This window comes from Mustelus asterias, chromosome 10 (assembly GCF_964213995.1).
Source record: "Mustelus asterias chromosome 10, sMusAst1.hap1.1, whole genome shotgun sequence".
Lineage (NCBI taxonomy): Eukaryota > Metazoa > Chordata > Chondrichthyes > Carcharhiniformes > Triakidae > Mustelus > Mustelus asterias.
In genome coordinates, this window is record NC_135810.1 from 12,689,129 (window position 1) to 12,710,143 (window position 21,015).

Here is a 21,015-nt window from a genome sequence, read left to right on the forward strand (position 1 = left end):
TTCTTAAATGACAACAGTAGATGGCCCCTTACATTCTGAGAATAATGAGCAGAACATTTCTTGAAATATACTTTTAGGGCAGAATTTTTCTGTCCTGCCCGCCGCAGGAATCATAGCAGGCGGGACAGGACCATGCAAAGGTCCATTGACCTCAGGTGAGATTTTCCAATCTTGGGGTGAGCACGGTCAGAAAACCCTACTCTTAGAAACACCTGCTTACATTCTGAGAACTAGAAAGAATTATATACAAAATGTAATGTTATGTACGCCTCATGCAGTGTACAGTTTTGGTTTATTGTGTTCAGTTTTGGTCTCCTTATCTGAGGAAGGATGTTCTTGCTCTAGAGGGAGTGCAAAGAAGGTTTACCAGACTGATTCCTGGGAAGGCGGGACTGACATACGAGGAGAGATTGAGTCGGTTAGGATTGAATTCACTGGAGTTCAGAAGAGTGAGGGGGGGATCTCATAGAAACCTATAAAATTCTAACAGGACTAGACATGGTAAATGCAGAAAGGATGTTCGTGATGGTGGGTATGTCCAGAACCAGGGGTCACAGTCTAGGGACACAAGGTAGACAGTTTAGGACAGAGATGAGGAGAAATGTCTTCACACAGAGAGTGGTCAGCCTGCGGAATTTGCTACCACAGAAAGTAGTTGAGGCCAAAACATTGTAAGTTCTCAAGAAGCAGTTGATATAGCACTTGAGGTGAAGGAGATCAAAGGATATAGGGGAGGAGGCGCGATCAGACTATTGAGTTGGATGACCAACCATGATCATAATGAATGGCGGAGCAGGCTTGAAGGGCCGAATGGCCTACTCCTTCTCCTATTTTCTATGTACTATAACAATTAGATATACCACAGGCATGTACATGATCTGTGTTTAGGAGATTCACATTTTATCGAGGCTCTGCCGCAATGTTAGTATCACAGATAATCGGGAAGTAAAACTTTGTTTAGAATAACTATTTTAATTTAACTATTTCTCATAAAATAACAATATGCCCCAAGGTGATTTACAAGTGTTATTAAAAACATTTGACACAGTCAATAGTAAGAAGTTTATGCTGAACATATACAAAACACTAGTTAGACCACAGCTGGAATATTGTGTACAGTTCCCAACAACACTCTGTAGGAAGGATGTGAACACATTGGAGAGAGTGCAGAAGAGGTTTACGAGAATGGATCAAAGAATGAGAAACTTCAGTTATGAAGATATATTGGAGAGGTTGGGACTGTTCTCCTAGGAGAGAAGAAAGCTAAGAGGTGATTTAGGAACACAGGAATTAGGAACAGAAATAGGCAAATTCAGCCCTTCGAGCCTGCTCCGCCATTCAATCAGATCATGGCTGATCTCTCCCTGGTCTCAAATCCACCTCCTCACCTGTTCTCCATATCCCTTATCTTTTATTAGAAACATATCTATCTGCTTCTTGAAACCATTCAATGAATCAGACACCACCACGCGATGGGGCAGCGAGTTCCACAAATTCACCACCCTCTGCGATGAGTAAGGTGGAGGCAGGTTCAATCGAGGCATTCAAGAGGTCATTAGATAATTAATTGAAATGAAACATGTGCAGGGGTACGGGGAAAAGGCAGGGGAATGGCACCAAGACACTTTTTTTATTCATTTGTTGGATCTGGTCATTGCTGGCTGGCCAGCATTTATTACCCATCCCTCGTTGCTCAGGGCAGGTGAGAGTCAACCACATTGCTGTGGCTCTGGAGTCATAGGTAGGCCCGACCAGGTAAGGACGGCAGATTTTGTTCCCTGAAGGAATTATTGAACTAGATGGGTTTTCCGACATTCCTCAATGGTTTCTTGGTCATCAGTAGATTCTTAATTTCAGATATTTTTAATTGATTTCGAACTCTACCATCTGTTGTGGTGGGATTCGAACCCAGGTCCCCGGAACATTAGTTGAGTTTCTGGATTAATAGTCCAACAATAATACCACGAGGCTATCGCCTCCCTTATAAAGCTCATTTGGAGAGCTAGTGCAGACATAATGGGCCAAATGGTCTCCTTCTGCACTGTAACAATTCTGCGATTCTGAGTCACATAAGGAGACATGAGGCCAGATGAGCAATAGTTTGGCCAAAGGGGCAGGTTTTAGGGAGCACCTTAAAGAAAAGAGGGACATGAAAAGTTTAGTGAGCGAACTCCAGAGCTTGGGGGGAGTGGGGAGGGTGCTGAAATCACAGCCGGTAGTGGGAGTGAAACGAACACTGGGATGTTCAAGAGGACAGAGTCAGTAGACTGGAGATGAGGTGGGGTTGAGGTGATGGACAGATCTGAAAGCAAGGATGAGAATTTAAGAATCAACGTGTATAGTTGAACTGTGAGCCAATGGGGTCGGGGGGGGGGGGGGGGGTGTCGGGGTCAGCGAGCATAGGGGGTGAACAGAACTGGATGCGTGTAAGGATATAGGTAGCAGAGTTTTGAATGGTCTCGAGGTTACGGAACATGTGTAAAGTGCAAAGGAAAAGTTGTACTCACTCCTGTACAGCTCGTGCAATAGAGAGCGCTGTGGATCCAGTTTCATTAACACTGTCCAAAGTCACATTTGGCAGATCATCATCTTCGCTATCGCTCTTGATACGGCCAGGTGACAAGCTCCTCAGTTGTGCTGTAGGTAATAGATACATATCATTGCCTAATAACGGCTAGCACACGTCTAACAAATCACCTCATATTCTTTCCTTTTATTATTAAACATCAGCATTTGTCGGATTAAAGCTCATCAAAAGCTCCACATTTCAACTCATTCAGAAATAAATATTTTGATTACACAGGGCAGGGTTTTCCAGTCCTACCCGCCAGCAGGATCTTCCGGTCCCGCCGAAGGCGGCCACCTGCGGCGGGCTCCCCGGTGGTGGGACAGTTGAGCCACACAAATCACCGTGAATGTTGGTGGGACTGGAAGGTACCGCTGGCAGCCAATAATAGCGAGCTGCCTTAGCCAGCAGACAACACATTGGGGGGAATTTTTCCATCCCGCCCACCACAGGAACCATAATGGGCGGTGGGGTTGGGGACAGGGGGAGGACGGTGGTGGAGGCGACCATGCAACAGTCCGTTGATGTCGGGAAGGATTTTCCAGTTTTTGGGCGAGTGCGGACGGAAAATCCCGCCCATTTTGTGTGTGTGCGTGCGTGCATGTGTGTTGGGGGAGGTGGGCAGTGATGGTGTTTGGTGGAGGAAGCTGCAAAATGCCACCCATAGCTCTTTTTCTTAACATCAACCTTTAAATAATAGTTGGATGACCACTTGAAAACATCATAGCATTCAAGGATATGAGACAAGTGCAGGAAAATGGGATTAGTGTGCCTTTAGTGGTAGTTATTGTCGGTGCAGACTCGATGGGCTGAAGGGCCTTTTCTGTGCTCTAGAACTCTAAGAGCAGGATTTTCTGGCTGTGCTTATCCCAAGGCCGGAAAATCCCGCCCGAGGTCAACGGACCTTTGCTTGGTCCGTGCCCTGCCCGCTACGATTCCCGCGGTGGGCAGGACGGGAAAATTCCACCCTATGACTTAGGGCAAACCCTACTGAGGTGCTCATATACCTTTCTCATGGTGAGGATGCCACACAGGTACGACCCTTGACAGTAATCTGTTCAGTCAGATGTTCAGGACAGATGCCTTGCGTTTGGAAAGAATGCTTCCCATTATTAGTGACTCGCTGTTCATTTAAGGAGGTCATGACGTGGGGGTAAACACAGTAAGAAGTCTCACAACACCAGATTAAATTCCACTTGGACTTTAACCTGGTGTTGTGAGACTTCTTACTGCGTTTAAGGAGGTGTCGGCACTGTTTACACATTACTGCGCGACACCAAGATGTACCACGATAATGTGATTGACGCCTTGAAGATATCAGCATACAATTATTATGAACTCGTAAAGTCCCAAAAGAAATTGAATCAGCCATGTGAAATCTACATCAGCAGCAAGATAATCCCTGTGCTTAATCCAACACCAATGGAAATTTAACAACACGGTGCAGTCTTTTAGCCTCTCGAACATGTCTTGCTATTCAATAAAATCATAGCTAGTCTGAGACCAAACTCTATACATCCGCTGTCACACCATATCACTTCACGCACTTGATTTAGAAGCATTTATCAATCTCAGATTTAAAGGGATCTCATAGAAACTTATAAAATTCTAACAGGGTTAGACAGGGTAGATTCAGAAAGAATGTTCCCAATGGTGGGGGAGTCCAGAACTAGGGGTCACAGTTTGAGGATAAGGGGTAAACCTTTAGAACTAAGGTGAGGAGAAACTTCTTCACCCAGAGGGTGGTGAATGTATGTAATTCACTACCACAGAAAGTAGTTGAGGCCAAAACGCTGTGTGATTTCAAGAAGAAATTGGGGGCAGCACAGTGGCAAGCATTGCTGCCAGGGACCCGGGTTCGATTCCCAGCTTAGGTCACGGTGTGGAGTCTGCACGTTCTCCTCGTGTCTGCATGTGTTTCCTCCAGGTGCTCCAGTTTCCTCCCACAGTCCAAAGATGTGTGGGTTAGGTTGATTGGCCATGTTAAATCGCCCCTTAGTCAGGGAGACTAGCTAGGGTAAATGCATGGGGGTTATGGGGATAGGGGCTGGATGGGATTGTGGTTGGTACAGACTCGATGGACCGAATGGCCTCCTTCTGCACTGTAGTATTCTATGATTCTATAAATTAGATATAGGTCTTGGGGCTCAAGAGATATGGGGGTGGAGGGAAGGGGCAGGATCAGAATATTGAATTCGATGATCAGCCATGATCAAAATGAATGGCGGAGCAGACATGAGGGGCTGAATGGCCTACTCCTGCTTCTAGTTTCTATGTTAAAATTGTGGAAGCAAATTTCAAAGCTCTATCATCCCTTTGTGTTTTCTAACTTCATTCCTGATAGGCCTGTCTAATTTGCAGCCCCATCATCCTAAACTGCTCAATAAGTGAAAATATTTTCTCTCTATCTACTCTGTATATTCCTTTTAGAATCTCCAATCAAATCATCCCTTAACCTTCAAAATTCTGAGTAATGCATCCTCAGTTTCTGTAATCTGCCCTGTAAACCTTTGCTGCACTCCTTCCAAGGCCAATAAATCCTTCCTCAGGTGTGGTGACCAGGACTGTCCACAGTATGTTAGGTTGGTCCAACCAGCAGTCTGAAATCCCCGTGTATTCTCGCCCCCTAGATTTAAACACCAGCATTCCATTAGCCTTTTTGATTATTTTCTTATCTTATTCAGGAGGAGGCCATTCGGCCCTTCGAGCCTGCTCCACCATTCGTCACGATCATGGCTGATCAATAGCCTAATCCTGCTTTACCCCCATAACCTTTGATCCCCATTCGCCCCAAGTGCTATATCCAGCCGCCTCTTGAATACATTCACGTTCTGTCACATTTTGAAATTAACCGATGTCAAACTTAAATAGAAAGCAGAAAATGCCAGAGGAGTAGTTAGTTTCTTATCTCAAACATTCAGAACCTTAGCACCTGTACAACCCAAGGTCAGATGTTTTCTTCGCAAGGAGGTTTTTAATTTTTCTTTACCGTGTATTAATCAGAGTGATCTTAATGTTAAACTTTGATGGTGCTCTTGGTAAGGCGCTAAGATACCATCTGCCTTTCAACTGAAGTAATACCCACCCAGTTCCTGACAACTTGCATACCGCACTGCTTTTAGAAGACATTCAAAATAAAAACAATAGTACTATTATTGCCTAAAAGTGGGGCGATGGGACAGTTGAAGGAAATCAGAAGTCAGTTATTGTCAATCAGAGAATCCCTACAGTGCAGAAGGAGGCCATTTGGCCCATCAAGTCTGCACTGACCACAATTCCACCCAAGCCCCATTCCTGTAACCCCACATATTTACCTTGCCGATCCCCTGACACTAAGGGGCAATTTCCCACGGCCAATCAACCAAAACTGCACATCTTTGGACTGTGGGAGGAAACCGGAGCACCCGGGGGAAACCCACACAGACGCGGGGAGAATGTGCAAACTCCACACAGACAGTGATCCGAGGCCGGAATTGAACCCGGGTCCCTAACGCTGTGAGGCAGCAGTGCTAACCACTGTGCCAACCCTATATATTTTAATATTTTATTTTATCACACCTGCAATTATGTTACTTTTGTCTTGTATCTTTGATGAAGCTTTTGACTTTTAAATTCATCTTGTGTTAATCATGCCTTTCCTTACATTGGTTATTCCACTATATATTAACACTACTGTGGTTTTAGATAAGTGGAACTCAATGTTAACATGATGGACAGGGGATTGGTAAGGGCCCTGGCTGTTGGCTCCTGTTGCTGCTGTTCCCACCTCTCTATCCGTTTAGCTGTTAGCTGGGCAGGAAAAGGAACAAAGGGAATGTTAATGAGGTCCTGTTGTTGAGAAAGCCCAGAACTCTTGGTCTCTGAAATCGGTGGGTACCTTGGCTTTTCCCAGCATTCCTCACTCCCTACCCTCCTCCTCCTTGTAAATGTATTGGAGCCTACAGCGTTCAAAGGGTAGAGGAAAGGGCACAAATCGGTTATAAAGTTGCGGGGGGAGGGTGGGAAATGTTTGTTCGTAGTTCACATATCTGCTCATGCCGTTTACTTACCTATCTCCCCTTCAATTATAGTATGGTGCCAGGAATGGCTGTGTGGAACAATGCTGTGGGGCTGCAGGCCGAAAGGTTTTTTCACAATGCACTGTTGAGCGTCCACTATAATTGAAGGGAAGAAACAGCATTATATACATATTGTAAAATATCCAGTGTATTTGCTCCAGCTCCCTACAGAACATCGGGGAAGGAGTGTGGACACATCTGCACTCATTAAATTGCTACCATTTAATGTGGATGGATTAATTGAGTTCTATCCTGTTAGTGTTGATGGAATTTTCACAGCACATTAATTAATAAAAAATGCTGGAAAAGCTCAGCAGGTCTGGCAGCATCTGTGGAGAAAGAAACAGAGTGAACATATTGGCCGGAATTTTACCAGCACGCCCGCCCTGGAATCAGGGCGGGAGAGGCGCACAAAACGGAATTCTCTGTTGACCTTGGGTGGGATTTTGTGTCCAATATGACTGTTCTTTGGAACATTTTGAATCCAGTATGGCATGGTGGCACCGTGGTTAGCACTGCTGCCTCCCTGCGACAGGGACCTGGGTTCTATTCCAGCCGTCTGCGTGGGATTTGCACGTTCTCCCCGGGTCTACATGGGTTTCCTCCGGGTGCTCAGGTTTCCTCCCACAGTCCAAAGATGAGCGGGTTAGGTTGATTGGCCATGCTAAATTGCCTCATCATAGTGTTATGTATTGCAGTGTTGATGCTTAGTTGATTATGTTGTTGCGACAATATGAATGGGGGCAAACTGACTCCTCTCTTTGCCCCACTCGGGGGGGGGGGGGGGGGGGGGGGGGGCGCAGGATTCTCCCACCCCCCTCCCCCCCACCATCATGGCGTGTTGTGACAGAGGCGTCCCAGTGGTGGGATCTTCCACTCCCACCGGCGTCAATGTCATTCTGCATGGGTGCCCAACGCACACCAAGGAACCTGCTACGGAGCAGTGTGTGGCGGGCGCGGGTGGCGGGCGTTGCCTTCAGCGGGACCAGAAAATCTTGCCAGCAATAACAGCTGGAAAATCCTGCCACTGGAGAGGGTTATAAGAGGTTTTGAATTTAAAAATGGAGCTGGTATTACCAATAAATTAGTACAGCTCGGTAAAGAAATAGGCTGGGCCACGTATCTTAACAAGTGAAGAGTTAGTTTTATTGCTAAAACTCACTCGGGTAAAGATGCAGAAATAATTAGCAAAAGTTTAAAATCTGTTCAAAATGAAAATACACGAACACACAGAGGCCGATTCTCCCATCCCGCTGCGCTGATATTTTAGCACAGCAGGCCAGGAGCTTCAGGTGGCATCCGATTTGTGAGATCCACACTAGGCATCCGGTCCCCAGCGCGTCTCCCAGTGCCGGACTTAGGCACGGAGCTGCATAATGCATGCACGTAGTAATTTCAATATATTTTAACTGCAATTAGCAGGCCCGGGACTGAAGTCTCTGGGCCCGCTCGCCTCTCCCCCCCCCGCTAGGAGTATTTCACACCAGCGGGGTTTACAGTTCTCCCACTTTCAGGGAGCTAGCGGCCCTACACCACTGGAGTGAAGGGGGGGGCAATCGGGGCCCCCGAGAGGATCGGGCTGCAGCGGGGGTGGGGAGTGCCCTCTGGGTATTGGCACCTTGGCAGTGTCAGCCTGGGCGCCCTGGTACTGCCCAAGGGGCAAAGTTCCAATGCCCAGGGGGCACCTCGGCACTGCCCACCAGGCATGGGGCAGGGTCAAGGGGGCGTGGCAGACAGTGGGGGTGGGGGGGGGGGAAGGTTGATGGGGGCAGGGCTCAGGGGAGATCGGTGGGGGGTAAGGGGTCCCGCTGCCATTCTGCATAGGGATTGGTTAGGCAAGTAGGGAGGCCAGCAATTCGGGTGGGCTGGGGGTTGCAGCCAGTCTGCTGGGAGGGTTGGCACTGCAGGGGGAGAGTCAGGACTGCGGTGCGGGGGGGGGGGGCTGCTCTGGAGATCACGGTGGGCCGGGAATGCTTGGGGAGCCAGCGATCGGGCCGTGGTGGGGGGAAGGGGGTGGCGGCGGGGGGGGGGGGGGGGGGGGGGGGGGGAGAGCAGAGAGCCAGCTTTGCGGGGGTCATGGGGCTGGCCAGCAATCTTAAGGCCATCAAGTGCGGGGCCACTGTGCATGCGCGGATCTTGGCACTGCCAAATCGACACACGCGCAGTGGCCCCCTCAGCGCGCTGATTTCAGTCTCTCCAGCGGGAATAGGCCCCCTGAAATTTAATGACATTCACACTGGCGTCCTCTGCAGTGCACAGAGTGTGGGAGCTTCTTTTCTGAACACCCACTGAACAAAACAGCGTGAATTACTGCAGTTTGCACGCAAATTCGACACTTACAATTTTTTTGGGAGAATTCCCCCTGTGTGTTGTATAATTTATCTTAATAATGTGACACCACTTCTGAAATCCCATTTTGGCTGAACATTGTAACACATGTAAATACATGTAAGAAAGCTGTTTTAGTTAAATCCGGTTTTTCAAATGTTTAATTTGCTTCAATTCATAGTCATTCACACTCTGTGGTGACCAGGGAAATCCCACCAGAAACCCTGTGGCTAAAAGAACAGATTGGGATACCTTCGGAAACTGGCAGCTCCCATTCTTTGACAGAGGGTGTTTGGGTAACAGACAACACAAATCTTTTACATCAGCCATTGAAAATGTGGATGCTGCCATTAAATCAACCTGAATGTAAAATTATATACACTGCTGAATAATTAAGATCTAAATGATAAAGAAAGGGGATAACACATCAGAGTATGATTGTGGATCGGCTCATAACTTGAGGGAAAAAATTACTCCAGTTTTGGAAAATATTTACAGAAATATTTTTTCAATGTACTTTTGTCATTTCATAGAACGAGTGATCCCCAGTTCTTATTCCTTACTCACTATGGTCCAGGAACTGAAAGGAGCAGAATTCAGCATACATCCTTACTTAAGCGGCATGGTGGCACAGTGGTTAGCACTGCTGCCTCACAGCGCCAGGGACCCGAGTTTAATTCCAACGTCGGATGACTGTGTGAAGTTTGCACATTCTTCCCATGTCTGCGTGGGTTTCCTCTGGGTGCTCCAGTTTCCTTCCACAGTCCAAAGATGTGCAGGTTAGGTGGATTGGCCATTCTAAATTGCTCCTTAGTGCCTAGGTTAGATGTATTAGCCATGGTAATTGTGTGGGGTTACAGGGATAGGGTGGGGGGTTAGGACCTGGGTAAGATATTCTTCTGTCAGGGATTCAGTGCAGACTCGATGGGCCGAATGGCCTCCTTCTGCACTGTAGGGATTCTATGATGATGAAGAGATTAAGGCATTTTAAGGGTGGCACGGTGGCAACCACTGCTGCCTCACAGCACGAGGGACTGGGTTCAAATCTGGCCTTGGGTGACTGTCTGTGCAGAGTCTGCACGTTCTCCCCTTGTCTGCGTGGGTTTCCTCCGGATGCTCCGGTTTTCTCCCACAGTCCAAAGATGTGCGGGTTAAGTTGATTGGCCAAGCTAAATTGACTCAGGGGGACTAGCAGGGTAAATACGTGATCCCTACAGTGCAGGAGGAGGCCATTTGTCCCTGCACCGACGTCAATCCCACCCAAACACCATCCCCGTAACCCCATGTATTTACCCTGCTAGTTCCCCTCACACTAAGGGGCAATTTTGTATGGCCAATCAACCCAACCCACACATCTTTGGAGTTGATGTTATTATTGTTTATTTTATTACTTAATAAACAATTATTTTATTTAAAACCTTCACAAAACGTCTGGGACGTCCTTCACTGGATTTCAAACCATTCCTCGCATTGTACCAAATTGCAACAATACAGTTGAGGGCAGTTTTTTTTTCAGATTCCCCTTCTGGGGTTTTAGAGTAACTTAGTTTTTACCATCAGCCTTGCCCTTAACAAAGTGGCCGAGCTCCAACCTTTTCCAAGCATGCTAAAGATAAGGGGTAGTGATCTAACGGAGCATATCCCATTCCTTACACCCAACACTTTGTGGTGAATGACTGGAATCAAACATGAAGCTGGGTCTATAAACTGCTGAGGTGGACATCAGAGTACTTTAGAAATTGACTGCACAGTCATTGGTTCTCTCTTAACGTTAAGCAATAATGTCTGGGAAATGGAAAAGTTTCAGAGTGACCAATGTTTGATTTATTGGCTGGAATTCTCTGACCTCATCTGCAGTTGGGATTTTCCAGTCCCGCTGCAATGAACGGAGATTGGGGTGAGCGCCAAGTTCTCCGCTCTCGCTGGCAGCAGCGGCAGAGCATGCGTGATTGGAGAATTCTGACCATTGTCCTTGATAAAATGTGTATCTAAGGATTGCGCTCTCGGGTTCCAGTGTTGTCTTCACCTCAGGTTCTGTAATCTGTTGTCACAATCAGATCAAGGTTCTCAAGTTGTGCTTTTTAAATTTCTCATTCTGGATTCAGATCTGTTAACAATGGATTGAAACATTAAGCCTCCTAGCTTCAGTCCTTTGAGCTGCTACCCTTGAGTTCAATAGGCCTGAAAGAAGCGAGCTGGCATTGCAGCATTGAATGTTAGTGTGCTGACATCGTGGGCCCAATTTTAACTCACTCAAAACTCATTCACTTAGAGAGTTAAAATCATTCCCCTTTCAAATTTTAAATGGAGTGGAGGAACAGAGAGACCTGGAGATATTAGAATCATAAAATCCCTACAATGGCTATAGACTGTATCACTGATTATATACAATTCCAAATAATTTTACTTGCCTACTGTAATAACTCCACGGAGGCGAAAGTCCCACCACCAAGTTACACCATACATCTGTACACAGCCAGCTCTCCAGTTGCTCCTTGCTGAACGCAGACTGGGAGTCTGACACACCTGCTTTAAATAGGGAGCATGAGGCTCCCTGATTTAACCATCAATTAGGACTCATCAGGCAGTTCATACTCTAGCAAGCCGACCTCATTAGCCTGGCTGAAGTCATCACACCTACCTTCTGAGCTAATTCTCTCCGAATGTTCCACAACACCTTATAGATTTTAAAACTATAAACATCCAGTAAAAGTTACCACATCAGGCAGTTATATATCTTTGGGATTGCTTTTAAGGTAGAACAAACAGCTTACTTTCCAGGGCAGGCTTTCTTCACAGAAACTGCTTGCTGGGCGTTAAACCCCTATTCCTGCTATTGGTGGGGTGGGTGGGAAGACAGCAGGAGGGAAGGGTTGTAAAATTCATCCCAGTGTTATCTTTATATTGATGCCCGCTCCAAATGCTTTACATCAATCCAAAAGCACCTATATAATGACACCCAAAACTGCAGAAATGAATTCAACCATAAAACCCAATTACAGAGCTGCCAATGGAGTTGTGAATCACCAGTTGCCCAAATACAAAACTAAGAGAGCAGAGTCCAAATATACTGCTCTGAAACTAGTCCGGTGGAACATCTCATTTCTATTTATTAGCAACGAAACTTGGTGGATAATTCAAGCCGGTAATCGAATGGGGCAGGAAGTAGAGGCGCTTGTACCAGTTATGTAGATGCTTAAGAGATACTCAATCTAAGTATAAAATACTCGCCGCTCTTCAAAATACAATCTTGTGGATAATGAATTTTACAATGGTAAGATGTAACAGTCGGAGGAGGATGTATAACATGGTTCATGTAGGAGGAAGAGCCTAGGTCAGAAGTAAATGGAGAATTTATATTGGTAACTACATGAGAACCAGCACCATGTCTGTTCAGATCTTGTAGTTCTGACTGATTGTGGTGGCTGATTTCGGACTGTGGGGAAACCGGAGCACCCGGAGGAAACCCACGTGGACAAGGGGAGAATGTGCAGACCCCGCACGGACAGTGACCCAAGTTGGGAATCGAATCTGGGTCCCTGGTGCTGTGAGGCAACAGTGCTAACCACTGTGCCACTGGATGTGGAAGCCCATTTCAGTGCGCAAATGGCCGCGCTTTTATTATTTTTTTGGAGGAAATCCGATTTTCCTCTCCATTTCTGATCCTGCACCATTTTCCACTGGCCTTTTTGCGGGTGGGGATGGCTTAATGTACAACACGCACACAGACTCCCGCTGATGTCATTTTCCCCATTGGGGGCGAAAATCGGATTCTTCCCCACACACCACTTTTGTCTGGTGCTGGAAGCCCATTAAAAGCACGCCCGGTTTGAGAGTTTGTGAAGAAAATGGACTGTCTGCTGATGAGATGGGGATATTATGAACGACAAATGTTAAATGCTTTGATACTTTCAAATGTCACTGTTAGGTGCTGCATTGTACTGAAGATGTATTTTTAATGTAGTGATTGATCATAGCGATCTGTCCTGCAAAGGTAAGTTAAACCTCACATTGACCAGCATTGACATGCATTAGAGGACTTTTCCAATGGAGAAAGCAGCATTATGCTGTAGAAAACATTGCAAAATGTCCGCCAGCCCGTGCTGTCATCTTTTGTACTGTGATTTCAATGGAATGACAGTTCTGGCTGACTGAAAGTAAAACATGCCTTTGACGCACCTACTCCCATCTGTTGATTGACAGGCACTGTGCTTTGAAATTAAAATGAGCACCTTCTGATCTTTCCATCTCAGGAAGTAGTCTAATGTTTGGACAGCTGTGGCCATTATGAATGCTTGGATGAGTTTCACGTGCTAATGGATGACAGCTTTAAGTAGCTCTAATAACAGATTGTGTCTTTGATATTGCTTTTGGTTTGATGGCACAAGATAATTGGATTTTGTCGGAAAGGCAAGGACTTTTCACATGGTGGAATGCATTCTTTTCAGTATCAAGGATAGTGTGTTTGATGAAGGCTTTAATAGATGGGATGAGGCTATTTGTTCCCAAGGAGTGTAAAATATTTTCCATTGGTGCGGCACAGCTACTGAAGACTGTACATATTGCATACTGGGTAAGTGGCTAGGACACAGGAGGGCATGAAGGGAATCTGAGGGAGCATGGAACCAAAAGAGAAAATGCTGGAAAATCTCAGCAGGTCTGACAACATCTGTAAGGAGAGAAAAGAGCTGACATTTCGAGTCCAGATGACCCTTTGTCAAAGCTAAAAGGCATAGAAAATGGGAGATATTCGTACTGCAGGGTGAGGGAATGAAAGATGAGTCATAGCCACAAAAGCATTGAGAGAGCCTTAGCATTAGTAGCCTTTCCCCTTGTTTTTGTGGCTATGAATCATCTTTCATTCCCTCACCCTACAGTCAACAAAAAGGGTCATCGTGACTCGAAATGTCAGCTATTTTCTCTCTTTACAGATGCTGCCAGACCTGCTGAGATTTTCCAGTGTTTTCTCTTTTGGTTTCAGATCCCAGCATCTGCAGTAATTTGCTTTTATTACTGAGGGGCCATGGGGTGGCATGGATGATCTGAGGGGCCATGGGTGGTGGATTTAGGAGGGAGAGGTGTGAGATTGAAGGGGCCTTTAAGCACTGTTGGGAGCTGGGTTACTATGTTGGAGAACTGAGGCGAACAATTTAACTGGTCCATCTCTGCACCCGTACTCCTCATGAACCTCCATCACGGCTCACAAGATGCACTGCAAACCTGAGTGAGCAGACAAAAAAATCCCAGGTAAACTCTCACAGGGGTCAGGTGTCCACTTCGGAAGGTGCAAAACCACTCAGGTTGGGTTTTCACAAGCCCACGGGGAAGTCCGGCCCCGGAGTCTCCTTAAGCAGGAATAAAACACACAATGGGGCCTTTCTAAGGTCTTCTCATCTCTTGTTACGAGAAAACCCTTGAAACTGAGCCTGCCCATTCCCTTTTGGAGCCAGTACCATGATGTATTATGATCTTTTTCCAGCAACAGAGGATTTAACTACTGTATTTTATTACCTGTTTACATCGAGTCAGAGTGCTCGGAATATGCTGGCAGTGCAGCGTTCCTGTTTATACAGCTGGAGAAGATGTAGAAGCCATAATGTGAGCTGTACCTCTGGAATTCAATCAACATTTGAAGCAAAATTGACAGGACACCATGTGTTCTTTAAACTGATACTACATGTATGGCGTTTTCTCAGTTTGCCGGCTGTTTTTACTGAAGGAGGATTCATGTTTCTCGAAGGGTAATAATGGATTTTAATTAATTTTTAAAGAGCAACAATTGCTCTACCTTTCACTGATGCTCACATATACCAAATGACATCAACCAGTGAGCAAGCTGAATTTACTTCACCCAGCCTTTCCATTCCAGCCAGTTTCTGATTATTCCACTGCAGGAAATTCCCTACTGATATTATTTCCACAAATACCTCCCTTAAAGGAGCATTACAATTATTTAAAAAAAAACAAATAATAAGGGCGGTACGGTGGCACAAACACTGTGCCACCATTGATAGGAGAATAGATAGAGGGGTTCATAATCATGAGGGGGCTGTGTGAAGCAGAGAGGGAGAAACTATACCCATTAGTGGAAGGCGGATGAGCAGCAGAGGTCACCAAGTTAAGGTGATTAGCAAAAGAAGCAATGGCGGCATGAGGAAAAGCTTTTTTTTAACCCTGTGAGTGTTTGGGATTTGGAGTACACTACCTGAGAGTGCATGAAGCCAGATTCAATCATGGCTTTCAAAGGAAATATGGATCATTATCCGAAGAGAAACTAATCTGCAGGGCTACAGCGAAAAGGTTTGATTTGATTTGATTTATTATTGTCACATGTATTAACATAGAGTGGAAAGTATTGTTCCTTGCGCGCTGTACAGACAAGGCATACCGTTCATAGAGAAGGAAAGAACATAGAACAGTACAGCACAGTACAGGCCCTTTGGCCCTCGATGTTGTGCCGAGCTTTGTTCGAAACCAAGATCAAGCTATCCCACTCCCTATCATTCTGGCAAAGGAGAGAGTGCAGAATGTAGTGTCACAGGCATAGCTAGGATGTAGAGAAAGATCAACTTAATGCAAGATAAGTCCATTCAAAAGTCTGACAGCAGCAGGGAAGAAGCTGTTCTTGAGTCAGTTGATACATGACCTCAGACTTTTGTATCTTTCTCCCAACGGAAGAAGGTGGAAAAGAGTATGTCAGGGGTGCATGAGGTCCTTAATTATGCTGGCTGCTTTGCGAGGCAGCGTGAAGTGTAGACAGAGTCAATGGATGGGAGGCTGGTTTGCGTGATGGATTGGACTACATTCATGACCTTTTGTAGTTCCTTGCAGTCTTGGGCAGAGCAGGAGCCCCAGACCAAGCTGTGATACAACCAGAAAGAATGCTTTCTATGGTGCATCTGTAAATGTTGGTGAAAGCCGTAGCTGACATGCCAAATTTCCTTAGTCTTCTGAGAAAGTAGAGGCGTTGGTGGGCTTTCGTAACTATAGTGTCAGCATGGGGGGACCAGGACAGGTTGTTGGTGATCTGGACACCTAAAAACTTGAAGTTCTCGACCATTTCTCTTGACCTTGGGGAGTGGGACTGGGTAAGTTGCACTTGCAGAGAACCATTCTGAACGTGATGGACTGAATGGCCTCCTTCTGTATGGCAATCATTTCATAAGATGATCCGACCATATTAAGAGTTGTGGCCTCCATTGTTAGCTGTTAGGGCAACTCCACAAGGTAGCTGGGGTGATCAAGCACTTTCCAAAGTGTGACTGAAAATGTAATTCTTGTTCCTGGTTTGGTTGCGCCATATAAGCCTCGCAATGAGTTAATGATCTCAAACATACTGCACAAGACCTGCATACAATTAGACAGACCTGTATATCCTATCAGCAAAATCCTCCAATAATGTTTCACAAATTGTCAACCGAGCTATTACAACGGAACACTTCAAGATTAATGTTTTCAGACATTTTTATGATAGGTGTGAGCTTACAGTAAGCTTTACAGCACAGTTCAATACATTATGATGGCAGAGTTGTTAGCACTGCTGCCTCACAGTGCCAGGGACCCGGGTTCAATTCTGGCCTTGGGTCACTGTCCATGTGGAGTTTGCACTTTCTTCCCGTGTCTGCATGGGTTTCCTCCGGGTACTCCGGTTTCCTCCCACAGTTCAAAGATTAGGTGCATTGGCTATGCTAAAGTGACCCCCGTGTCAGGGGGATTAGCAGGGATTCGAAGGGTAAATGTGTTAGGTTACGAGAATAGGGCCTGTGTGGGATTGTGGTTGGTACAGGCTTGATGGGCCGAATGGCCTTCTTCTGTACTGTAAGGATTCTATGGTTCTATGACTCCCACATAAACTCCCTTGACTGTTTCACATGCGTTATGGGGCTCAATCAACCCTGAAAAGGTAGTGTTACTGTAGGAGCATGGCCCTTTAAGATCAGGGCATTTCCCGAGGGCCACATGATTGGCAAGGACCCTATGGATCATTCCGATGGGAAACAGGGCCAATTTGCAGGAGGGCATGGACCTCGGGTCGAGGAGGGACTCGAAGTTTGATTCAGGGATAGGACAATTGCATTGTAATTTAGTCTGACCTTGTTGTACATATATATTATTCTTTATTTGTCAATAAAGCTTTGTTGATTCAAGTTACATCAAGTCGGCCTCGATCTGTTGCAGTTATGATCCCAGCTGGTGTTATAACTGGACAGGAATATAGCAGAATGACTCAACAGACCATAACTTTTACCTTTTTTTATGAAACATGCAGTTACAAGGCCGCTAGTTAGTTTTAACAACAAGAATAAAAATGATTAAACATGAAAAAATTGGATTTTGATACAATACTCCTTTACTCCCCCCTTAGCTTAACAATTGCACATAGATTTTACGATTAACACAGATTACAAAGTATATCTTAAGCTACAATGTTCTCTTAAACACAAAGTCCCTTTTATGCACACAAGATGACTGTAGTAAAACACACTCCCCACTGAACCCAAGTGAAGGTCTGTGGATTTCTCCTTAATATCCCCTAGATGACTCTTACACCATGAGCCACCTTGTCTCACTGAACTCCAGGTTCCGTATGAGTGATTTCAGATTCCGTTTTCAAACGTCACATTCCCAAATCTTTTTAATTATGCTTTTTCTTCACTGCTTCCATTATGGTTTCGCTTTCGGGTTTTACAGCTCTCTTCAGGTTTCCTTTGCCTTAAAGGATTTTACACAAACTCCGAGTCCAGCCACCGATTTCCATAATTATTTCAAATAATGCCTCCTAAAGTTTAGTAATTTCTCACCAACCTTAACACAACTGCAGACATCTTCCTGGCCTCTCACGATCCAGTGCTTTTTCAACTCTCTGTGACTTTACTGAACAGCAATCTGCTTTGGTTCCTGGTTTCCTCTGTTCCATTAACTCCAGACATTTTGGAAATTTCTCTAGTTCCTTAACTAGCTGGGCTTTAGATTTCCAGTATCTATTTTCTTAACCATTACTTCATTGTATGGCTTTTCTACTAGCAATGCTGAGTGAGATGTTCCCTCTTTAGCCTTCTAAACTGCTTCTAGCAGAGCTGTGAGAGCTGCCTTCTCTCTCACTACCCTATCTCCAACAACAATCAAAGTAACTAAACTAAAACTTAAAAGCTTCTCTACTTTACAAGGTCCCAGTTGCTAAGCAACCACTGTTAGTTTATTTACTCTTCATGCTGTAGCTCTCTCTAAGCACAATAGAATCACAGTTGGAATTGAAACCAACCCCCATTAATACCTTTGTCCGGCATGAATCTAACTATAAGATTACTCTTCCAGGCACAGAAACATTAAATTAAACCCACTTAAAACTATACGTTGGCCAGAATTTTCTGGCTGTTCTAACTGGTGGGATCATCTGGTTCCACTGATGGTGAATTCCTGCCGGTGATTTTCCCGACAGCGGGAGTGAATTCAGTGGGAAATCCAATTAATGCTGGTGGGACCAGAAGACCCCACCACTAGGTAATGGTGAGTCGCCTCCTGCTGTTGTGATACACACTGCGGGGGTGCGCAGATAATTCCCCCCTGCCTTTATTTCTGATGTTTACCAATACAAATATATATCCTTAAAACTATCTTCATTTTCCTAACAGGAGCAGTCCTATAATGCAATTTGTGCTAATTGGATTAGAGTGCTCTCCCTGGTGAGCGATTATTGCTTCCTGCAAATAATTTCAAATGATTCATTTGCACCTTATTTAATTAACGTGCAGGAATCTTTCTGCTCGCAATTTTGGGAAATTTTCTCGATGCAACAGCTTTCTTTATTTCCAATCTGTTGAAATGCAGATAAACCCATGTGAAGAATGGAGATTGCAATAGATGCACAAGATCTATAATAAATGTATAATATAGAATCGGAAAAAGGGTGAGTAATACAAAAGGATTTTTTTAAAAGTTTAGTTATTAGTGTCACAAGTAAGCTTACATTAACACTGCAATGAAGTTACTGTGAAAATCCCCTATTGGTAATACAAAAAAGCGATATTTAACTTCTCCAACTTGCCAAAGGAAATTGTTCCCCAGATGGAAATGAGAGCTGTTAGCACTGAATAATGCAAGCAGTTGAAGTATCAGCACCAAGCACACCTCGATCAAGCATCACGTGTTAAGATGCAGAGTAAACTCATTCTTCTCTGCCCCAGCAACATACTTTGCCCCGCTTTGGAGGAGTTGTGTTTTACGGGAGGCATGTGTTTGGCATGGACATTCATGATACACGGTGGGGTGGTGCCCAGTCCACCATCCGCATTCCCACAACCGAGCTCTGCCCCCCCGCCCCCCACCCCCCCCCCCCCCCCCCCCACCCCGCATTAACTGCTAGGTGGGTGCCGAAATTGGCAGCCCATCTGCCATTTTAATATAAAGAATTAAATGTCAATTGAGCTTGTTATGATTTGATTGCAATGTTACGCTGCCCGCGTCCTAATATGGTTGGCGTGGGCATGCGGGCAGGAGTGGGCAGGCTGTATTTTTGAGGCCAAGTTGAAAGAGGGCAGGAATGAAGGTGGCGTACTTCATTCGGGGAGTGCCCTTTGCGCATCAGGGATTCCACCTTCAAGATGTTAGGCCTCCTTCATTCATAGAATCCCTACAGTGCAGAAGGAGGCCATTCGGCCCATCGGGTCTGCACCGACCACAATCCCACCCAGGCCCTATTCCTGTAACCTCACATATTTATCCTCCTAACCTCCCTGACACTAGGGTCAATTTAGCATGGCTAATCAACCTAACCCGCACATCTTTGGACTGTGGGAGGAAACTGGAGCCTCCGGAGAAAACCCACGCAGACACGGGGAGAATGTGCAAACTCCACACAGACAGTGACCCGAATTGAACCCTGGTCCCTGGCACTGTGAGGCAGCAATGCTAAGCACTGTGCCACTGTGCTACCCCAGTGGCAGCCTCAGTGGCCATTCCTCAGTGGCTGCCTTCCAAAACCTGCCCCGCCTCCCATCTCCCTGGACTCTTGGATCCCTCTCTGCCCTAAAAGCTCAGGACTTCCCTGTCCCGGCAGCTCTTCTTGCTGCTCTTGCCTGCAGTCCTGGCAGTGCCCACTACTAAACTCTGGCGCTGCCTCCGCCACCAGAGCTGCCGACTAATCAGATTCCAAAGGCTTCTTTCCACTGAGGAATGGACGTCTCATTCTCTCCTCCATTAGCCCGGCAGCAAGACCTAGCGGCGGCAGGGCAGATTGCTTTCATCCAGCCCACATTTTGTATGGCTTTCCAACTTCAACTATTCTTGCGGCCGTCTCAGTGAGATTCGTTTATCTGCGGCCAAATGGGGGCAATCTGACACTATTGGCTCACATCCTATAGGAGAAGTGTTGGGAACATCTCTTCGCCTTAAAGACAGGTTTTCAGACAATATGGGTGAGATTCTCCGGCCTCCCAGCCGTGTGTTTCCTGCCGGTGGGAGGTGATGCATTGTTTGCTAGTGGCGGGATTCTCTGGTTCCTCTGCTGTGAATGGGAATTCCCATTGACGTCACCCCACGCCGGTGGGAAACCCGCAGACGGGGGTGCGCTGCTGGCAGGACTGGAGAATCCCACCGGTGTGAACGGCCGGAGAATTCTGGCCCGCAATTCCCAAAAGTGAAAAGCTTTTACTTCCATCATGAAGTAAGAAAAGGTTAAACTTATTTACCTTTCCCTAATAGCTTATATTCCGCTTCTATTCTAGTTTCTTGATTTTATGGACTTGTTCCCAGTTTCTTTATTATTCCCCCTTCCAATTTTTTATGTTCATTATTATTTTCAGACACTTTGTGATATGGGCAAATCAAAGAACCAGTTTAGCTCAGGTTTCTTTTATGTTTGGATATGTGAAAGTGTGATCCATTTTTTGAACCGTCTGCTGGAAGGGTAAATCTTTGTAGCAATTGTCGAGTATCAGAACATTAAAAACTTCTTTTAAGTTTATTTATTAGTGTCACAAGTAGGCTTACATTAACACTATAAGAAGTCTCACAACACCAGGTTAAAGTCTAACAGGTTTATTTAGTATTACGAGCTTTCGGAGT

At 45.6% G+C, this 21,015-nt stretch overlaps 1 protein-coding gene across 2 annotated transcripts in view; it reads right to left on the bottom strand.

The window, feature by feature from the left end:
- Positions 1–21,015, bottom strand: part of LOC144499529 (Krueppel-like factor 12) — a 267,217-nt gene that overhangs the window by 55,714 nt on the left and 190,488 nt on the right. Inside the window, exons 4-5 of one of the 2 annotated variants that reach the window (XM_078221576.1) lie at positions 6,616–6,720; positions 2,508–2,637 (exon numbers count right to left, since the gene is read on the bottom strand). In XM_078221576.1, coding sequence (XP_078077702.1) covers positions 2,508–2,637; positions 6,616–6,720 — 235 coding nt within the window. The remainder of the gene's footprint in view (positions 1–2,507; positions 2,638–6,615; positions 6,721–21,015) is intronic. The other variant, XM_078221577.1, reaches the window with a different exon arrangement.